This window comes from Myxine glutinosa, chromosome 10, assembly GCF_964187855.1.
Source record: "Myxine glutinosa chromosome 10, kmMyxGlut1.1, whole genome shotgun sequence".
Lineage (NCBI taxonomy): Eukaryota > Metazoa > Chordata > Myxini > Myxiniformes > Myxinidae > Myxine > Myxine glutinosa.
Genome location: NC_136270.1, coordinates 6,142,751 through 6,151,413, shown reverse-complemented (window position 1 = coordinate 6,151,413; position 8,663 = coordinate 6,142,751). Strand labels below are relative to the sequence as shown.

General features: G+C 47.4%; 1 protein-coding gene across 5 annotated transcripts in view; it reads left to right on the top strand.

Annotated features, from left to right (window-relative positions):
* MEI1 (meiotic double-stranded break formation protein 1) overlaps positions 1-8,663 on the top strand; it is a 151,805-nt gene that overhangs the window by 28,807 nt on the left and 114,335 nt on the right. For all 5 annotated transcript variants that reach the window (XR_013624660.1, XM_068127124.2, XM_078785284.1 and 2 more), the window contains exon 4: positions 6,907-6,980. Coding sequence is in view for 4 of the 5 variants with exons in the window: in XM_068127124.2 (XP_067983225.2) it covers positions 6,907-6,980 (74 nt within the window). In the remaining variant the exon portion in view is untranslated. The remainder of the gene's footprint in view (positions 1-6,906; positions 6,981-8,663) is intronic.

Sequence of the window (8,663 nt, the reverse complement as noted above, 5' to 3'; positions counted from 1 at the left end):
GAGACACACAGAGAGACACACAGAGAGACACACAGAGAGACACACAGAGAGACACACAGAGAGACACACAGAGAGACACACAGAGAGACACACAGAGAGACACACAGAGAGACACACAGAGAGACACAGACACACAGAATGGCGGGACGTGTCCCGTTTTGCTCCAGCTCGCAAATGTTCCACGATGACGTCACTCTCTAACCAATCACCAAGCGTGATTCAATCACCCCATCATTCCTCAACCAATCCTCATTCGGTGCGTGACCTCACGGCCATTCTTGACGCCCATCGAGACTGCTGGGCAGGGTCGTCATGTCTGATTACTGGCGGTGATTATGGTGTGGTTGTGGCAATGTGCTGATTGCATGGCTGGCCGGGTGAATGTTATAAGAACAAAGAGAAAAATCACACCGCAATTATGTTGCGGGTTTCAATCCCTTTCCCCTCAATAAGCACCTTGTCGAACTTGGACAGTGTACAAGAGGTTTATTATAGATAAGAATACATGCATGGAAGATGTTGGCATGGTGTGTAAGCTAGAAACACCATATGTAACATCACAGTGACATCATGGTCCTCCAAAGCCGGCCCCAACATCTCAGCGAGCCACAACCCGTAGTCGGCTTAATATACTTCCCTCCAGGACCAAGGAACTCAAAACAACATTCTGTGTCTATCCATTCCCAAAGACACAGACTGCCGCCCCAAAGAGAAACTATACAAAGTTGACAGCGCAGGATAAGCCTCATTCGGAAAGAATGTTTTGCCAAGGCCAAACATGGGATAATATTGTGTCAACAGTTTCTCAAAGTCAGATACCAGCCACCAGGGAAATAGGCCACAGTGTCTAACAGCCTGGAACACTGCTGCCCCCATCAGGATAGGGACTTGATGATATCCCCTACAATGTGCCCCCTTTAATAAACACCTTAAATGAAGAGATTTCTTATCACCCATGTACCACGAGGGATTTCATAAAAGTATTTGTCCGTTATTCGCGATTTACCTTGTACCCCATAGAGTAAGTGAAGAACCCCTCTTCCGTCAAGAGAACTCACTCGTGCAATGGGGTGATCCAAGCCCCTCCTCTATGAAGCGGGGTCGGTGGATCGCAAACGATAGGCAAATACCTCTATGGTGCCGTTCCCCTTAAAGGCTTTGTAGACCTAGAGAGAAAGAGAAAGAGAGAACTTCCGTTTTAGGGCAACAATTTCTAAACAAAGTGGTTATACCAAATATATATAAATGATTATTCCACAGCATAAAATATTAAAAGATTGCAAAGTTTGAAAGCAAAGTCATTTTAAAGCATGTGGGTAGAACAGTCTCCCATACACAAAAGCAAAAACAACCAAATCCCCATTAAATAGGCAGGGGCTTTTAAAATTACATTACAAGTGTAAAGCAAGTCTCAGATTTGTAGCAGGCCTCTGCCTTTATTCCTCAGTTGAAGTGAAGTGTTAATAAAGCTTTTTGGTTGTAAAAGGCAGTGTAATACTTTGAAATACGGTGGCAACCAGCAACGCCTTTATTGAAAACACCAGCCCCCCCCTTTTTTTTTGCATACAAAATCGAGGCTCGTGTAAGAGCTAACATCTATGACAAAAAAACACAAATGGACACATAAGACATAATTAAGGGAGCGGGAGACAAGATGAGGAGAGAGGGGGGAGCACACAAGTACAACATTTGAGAGCACGGACATCGGGAGATCTGTGGGAGGGAGAGGGCTTGGGGGAGGGGGTGTGGGAAGGGGGGTGGGGTGGGAGAGGTAAAAACCACATGGACACAGCTAGGACTTCCAGGCTTCCCTTTATTGAGGCTTTCCCCTTTATAATTCAAGCAGGACGTTGCACAATCTTCGCCACTCACTATCGTTTCACGTCCAGACCGTAGGCTCGCTCCAGAACTGCTTCCACCTCCCGCATGGTTTGTGTAGTTAACTCTTGAATTTAGTCTATTGTACCAGCTGTGCAAGATTTAGCTAAATTTGGGTCAAGGGTTGAGGGCAAGGCGGATTAGAAAGAGGAAGGTGGCAGATCTTGAACCCTCGCACCGTTCTCGTACAGGGGTGAATGGAGTGGCAGTTCTCGTCCGGGGATGCCTTATCCATCTTCCTCCGATTCCCGGGCCACCATGTGTTGTTCACCTGCACCTGCCTCACAAAACCTACTGATACACACGGATCAATACCTTCAAGCACCCAATCACAAGAATGATCGTTATTAGGAGTCCCACGGTGATCATCAGCCAGTGAACTATCTTTGCTCCTCATCCTCCCAAGATGCTTTCCAACCAGGCGCCTATTCTCCACTTCTCTCTGTCCAATCCTTCATCTTTCAAATTGGTACTTATCTCCCTCATCTCCTTGATGGCTGCCTGCACTCCCCGCGATGGGTCTGGAATCCACACACAACATCTACCTTCAACAATTCCGCAAACCTCCCCCCCTCCCCCTTTCCGCTAAAAGTAAGTCAAGTGCCACTCTGTTGAGTAAAATATAAAATTAAAAAATATAAAATATTGTTGCGGATCTCTGCGCCAGCCTTCTCCCCTTACCAAGGGGGGATTAGTCCCCTTGTCTTTGACTGACCAGGCGCGACCCGAGGCCTATGACGTCCTTTCTGGGCAGCGCTAAATAGGGTTGTAGGACCAGATTCGCTATTACCTAAGTACTAGCGCTGCCCTGAAACGAGGAGATAAGCCTCACCCGAATCACGGGTGTTGGTGGATACGCCGAGCGGTAGTGAACCCATGATCCGAGCCGTTAGCAATTATTAGACCCCGATCCAAGCGGTTCTTATTCGTGCCACGCTTACCCAATGATGGAAATCACAGAAGCGGTCGAATTGGGAAGAAAGGAAGAACAGAATTTATTCACACTATGTACAATGATGAGAAGAAGAAGACACAGTGCAATCCTTAAGAACAGTCTTAACTTAATACCCCAGACAAACGGGCCCGTCTCACACACAGATACTCACACGGGGATTGCAGATGAACAGGTTGATGGTCACCAGCGCGTCCAGGGATGGCGTCCGGGCAGCTCTCTCTCCGGTCCCCAGCTCGCACCGCGAAGTAGATGAATAGAGACGGCAGGAGCTCTCCACGTGTCGTTGGCGTGCACGGGATAACACGGGGCGAACGGTAGGGGCTGGGCTCTGGTGGTTACACTGGCGGCTATTGCCGCGTTCACTCGCGTGGCTGCATACGTAATAGTTTAATACAGCGCTAAGCCTCGAAGTGTTCACACAAAGAAGTGCTCTCAACCAGCCCTCTTCTCTCGTGCAAGTCCTCACTGCAGTTTTGTCGATACAGTTCCTTCCTCTCGTGCATAGGTTCTCTGGCAAGTCCTTTCATGCGAGTCCTGTTCAAGGGCTTTGTGCAAAGGCTTTTATATCCACGCCCCGCGAACCTTCTAGCATTTGCCAGACGCGCCCTTACCACGCCCGATCACCCCATGCCCTTAGAGCCCTGGTTGGCTGGTGGCCCTTACTGTCATCGCCTCTGACGTGCTCCTTGACGCCGCCCCACCTCGACCCCGCGCTCCTCCCTCTTAGGCCTACCTCGTGTTACTTGACTAGTTCGAGTGAACAAAGGGCAGCGAATGCTGCTGGCAGCCAAAGCGTAACAAATTGCTGCGGGTAGCCCAAAGCGTAACAGAATTGAGGGATCAGCCAAATGGGGCGTGGGATCAATTATGCCCATAGATCGAATTGGGAGGGTGGCGCAAAAATGAAAGGACCTAAACTCATGGCTTTACACAACACAGATGTTACTAGGGAAATGGCCTATACTCACACATACTATGACATAACTAATACTCTAAGTGGGCCTACGTGTTGCTTGTGGACTAACTATGGGGGGCAAACCGTTAGCCTTTAATGATGTCATATGTACAAATCTCAAAACCGTATCAATATATATAAATAGAAAAATTGAAAAACATAAAATCGAGCTGGATGTGTACACCTGGCCCCCAGGGGGTTGGATGAGCCCCTCCCCCTTTATCTGCGGCGGAACCCTACCGACGTTAGTTACCTGGCATGTCATGCACCTGCGGCAGAGCCGCTCCGCCACCACCGTAAAACCTGGTGCATACCATGTCCTACACACTGTACTTACGATCCCCCCTTTGCTTGTATGGCCATGGCCATGCGCCAGACGAGCAAGCCAAGGCAATAGGCCTTTGGAGCCTACCACCTTACCCTGTCGCACCCATAGTCTGGTGTCTGTCAGTTTTTCACAGCTGGCTTTTGTCCATGCTGCTTGTTCCTCTCTGGTTACTGCTTCCTGGAGGGCAATAACATCCTGTACCGTGGGAACCTCTGCAGACACCTTCTGTAGGCGCTGAGGAATCTGATGCACTGCTGGTAATCCAGCTGCATGTTTAGTTGCTATGTCTGCGCTAGCGTTCCCCTTTGTGACATTATCCGTTGCCTTGGTGTGGGCTTTACACTTAATGATAGCTATTTCTGATGGAAGCTGCAAGGCTTCCATCAATTCCGCTATCAACTCACCGTTTTTCACCGGAGTGCCGGCTGAGGTGAGGAAACCGCTCATTTTCCAAATGGCCCATGTATCGTGTGCTACACTCCAAGCGTATGCTGAGTCGGTGAAAATATTCACCTTTCTCTTTTTTGCTATTTTACATGCCACGATCAGCGCACACAGCTCCGCCTTCTGCACTGAGAATGTGCCCGGTAGCCGTACTTGTGTCGCCACCTCGTGGTCCATGCACACTGCGTAGCCTGCTCGCATTGTACCGTCCGGGCTCCGTGCAGCCGATCCGTCTGTGTACAGTACGAGGTCTGCGTTGTCAAAAGCAACATCTCGCATGTCAGCGCGTGAAGCCATAGTAGCAGGTACTACCTCATGGCAGTTGTGTGCGTCGCCATCGTCTTGTGTCGGCAGTAGGGATGCTGGATTGAGGGTTGTGCATCTCTCAATCATGATGTTATTTGCATTTATCAGTGTAATTTCATACTTCAAAGTCCGATTTGTCAATAAATGCTGCATCCGTGCCTGCAATAGAATTGCCTGTACACTATGGGGTGCTCGGAGGATAAGCTGGTGTCCCAGCACGACTGCTTCTGTGCGCTCAACCGTCCATGCTGCCCGCGCCACGGATTTGAGACACGTCGGCAATCCTCGGGCTACCGCGTCTAACCGTTAACTATCATATGCCACCGGTCGCATCTTTGAACCATGTCCCTGGGTCAGCACTACTTTGGCAAACCCCTCTCTTTCATGCACATAAAGTACAAATGCCTTATCATAGTCCGGGAGTCCTAATGCTGGAGCATCTGCTAAAGCCTTTTTGAGGTACTCGAAGCTATGTAATCGTTCTTCGGTCCACTCCACCTGCACAGGTGCATCTTTGAGCACCGCATCCTGCAAGGATCGCGAGACGGGTGCAAAATCGGCTATCCATTCCCGACAATATCCCACTGTCCCGAGGAACTGGCGCATTTGACGTTTCGTCCACGGCTTAGGGATGTCTCAAACCGCCTCGGTGCGTTCCCTGGTGAGTTCCCTCTCTCCCTTTCTCAGGGTGTGGCCCAAGTAAACTACACTGGGCTCACAGAACTGTAACTTATCCTTATTAAGTTTGTGGCCCTTTTCCCCAAGCGCCGTTAATAATGCGACTGTGTCCGTCAAACATCCCTCCTTGGTGGTAGAGCAGATTAGCAAGTCGTCAACGTACTGAATCAATGTCGATTGTGCCGGCAGCACCACGTCCGCCAAGTCTTGTTGCAATGCCCTCGAAAACAACGTCGGACTATCGCAAAACACTTGGGGTAATGCTGTCCACGTATACTGTTGACCCTCATATGTAAATGCAAACAAAAACTGAGAGTCCGGAACTCCGGATGCATGGGGACGCTAAAGAAGGCGGAACACAGATCGATCACTGAGAAGCATTCTGCCTCCGGAGGCACTGTACATACGGACTGTACATACCTGTACATACCTCCGGAGGCACTCCGGAGGAACTGAAAATGTCGGAAATTAAACTTAGGTAAATAAATTCCTAACTGAGGTACCTCACAGATGGACTCACAAAACACGAACAGGGGGAAAAATAAGAAAATAATAATTATCTTTGGCCGGCACTTAGCTTGCTCAACTGGGTCCATTTGGGATGTTGGCAGCCGGTGGTGTCTTGCACCACCCGCGTGGGAAGCACTCAAAATGGTGGCTGCTCCGCGTGTCGGAAACCCCACTGGCATGAGGCGAGTCACAAAGATGGCCCCCTTTCTCTTCCATTGTCTGGGGAAGCATACGCGGCCTCCTGCTCCCTTATCAGCCAACACGAAAACGCCTCTTTTAATTGCTGCCGACAAAGCAAAAGCTTCAAGCTCTCCTGGGCGAAAACAAAACGTCCTCCTCCCGATCGCAGAACCGCCTTCTTCTCCCTCCCACTCTCTTACATCACCGGGCCGCGTCACTCCAGCGGCGTGGCTTCCTACGGTGTTCCCCACGCCCCTTGCATCATGTAGGCCCGCCTCTCCTATGCGGGTTTTTGCCATATATCGTGTCCATAGGGCAGGCTTATCTTGGCCGGGATTGCTATAATTTAAGGGTTGGCCACAGAGGGAATTCACGCACTGGGGAAATTAACCTTAAACCCTACTACTAATTAATACGTCATCATCCCTCATGTGATGAACATTGAAACACCATCTTAAGCTACATTTTCCCTACTTATGTGCATAAAAATTCTCCTACGCGTCACACGGTCCATGCTATGTCTATACAATTCTACCTTCCCTACGGTGTTCTCTTCCCTACCCCCATAAATAATCTTTTACAGACCTGAAATTAAATTAGCAGCTGAATTTGCTACTTTTAGCTTGTAAGCAGGATACTCTTTAACTTGTAATTTTTTATTTTTCTTTCCAGTCCTTGCACAGCTGAGCATCGCCTTGCAGTGGGATGAGCTTGTGCTCTCTTTACTGAAGTGTATAAACAAACAGGTCAGAATATATAGTTAGTTACACTTGTGAGAATGCACAGCATTGGCTTACAGCATTTGAGATGTAATTGCCTAGATGTGCTATACTTGTGCTAAATCTTCTAATATCTGGGGGTGAGGGGTAAGGGGTAAAGAGTGCCTCAATATTGGTAGATTGTAATCTGCGAGCAAGGATCCACCTGCGAGCAAGGTTTTTGGTAGATTGCAACTGGTTCTTCTTTGCCATATCGGACAACTTCCTGTCATCTCTTGACATGGTGATCCGCTTCCATCTACAATTATTTCTGCATTATGCGACACCATGCCTGGTGTGAATCTCTTTAAAGATGTGAGATACTGTGGATCGCGAACAGCCAATTTGTCTGGCGATTATCTGACTGTGACTTTCCATCATGTGCCTTGCCCCTTGCCTTGCCCCTTGACGACTGCGTTCCTTGTTGCAGAGATGCAGCGCTTCCTTCACGCTTCCTAGACTGTACTTGCACACATGCATCAGGAGACCTTACAATCTTTATGAGAAATGAACTGAATTTACTGTAAATAGATGTCAACATGAAATGTCATCTATTGAAATATATTAACACGTTTATCTAGTATACAACTAGCCACTGATTTTTATTAGATGTAAAATTTCGGCATCTTTTTACATTTTCCAAGATAATCTTGTTTAACCCCACAACAATTTGAACACCATTGGTGCACTGGGGTCCAGCTGGACCCTAAATAGTAAAAATCATTTTTATTATATTTTCAGAATTAATTGTTAATTTATCTATGTGTACATGTAATTCAACAATCTAGTGAAGGAATACATAGAATATTTATCTTATTTTCATGTTTTGATAGTGTTAAGAAGGGGTCAATGAAAAATATCCAAAATCGATAACTGATTTTCCTTTATAACCAAAAAAAATACATTTTAATCCATAACGTTCTTTAATAGGGGTTAGTTTATCAACTAATCTGTATTCAGGGTGAGTTGTTTTGTCATCAAATCTGAGGCTAACAAGGAGAAACCTGAAACGCTGCAATGACCATGTTGCTCTGAAACATACACATCTGTCGCATCTACCTTCCAAAGATCCTCCTGATTCATTCTGTTGCTCTGAAAAAACCCTGCCAACAAAACCAGCCCCAGAAAAGCTTTCATTTCACCAATGTCTGTCTTTTGCCCTGGCCTGCTTAGTATATTTCATTATTTCATCACTGATGTGCATGTTTGTGTTTGTCACTAATATCTGTAATAATAAAAGGCAGTGTGTGTGTGTGTGTGTGTGTGTGTGTGTGTGTGTGTGTGTGTGTGTGTGTGTGTGTGTGTGCGTGCTTGCGATAGTCTCCTCCAAAACCATGAAACCTAGCAGCTCCAAACACTGCATGCATACTAAGGGAACTCCAAGGGATTGCATGACTGTTTTGGGGGGGTGGGAGGGGGCGTGTTTTTAAAAATAATTTACGCGAACAGACTTACCTTTGGTCAGCCTGCATTCAAATCGCTCTGCTTGGGGTCTTAATTTAACGGGATTACTTTAGGTCAGCCTGCATATTCAGGTGGCGCTGCTTGGAGTCTTAATTCCGCCATTTTGTCCGCTCAACTCAAGTATGCCTTGCCTTTATTCAAACTCAAGCAGATAATTCTTCTTCTTCTTCAAACTCACACCCACGTGCCTGTGTTGGTGCTGCGTGT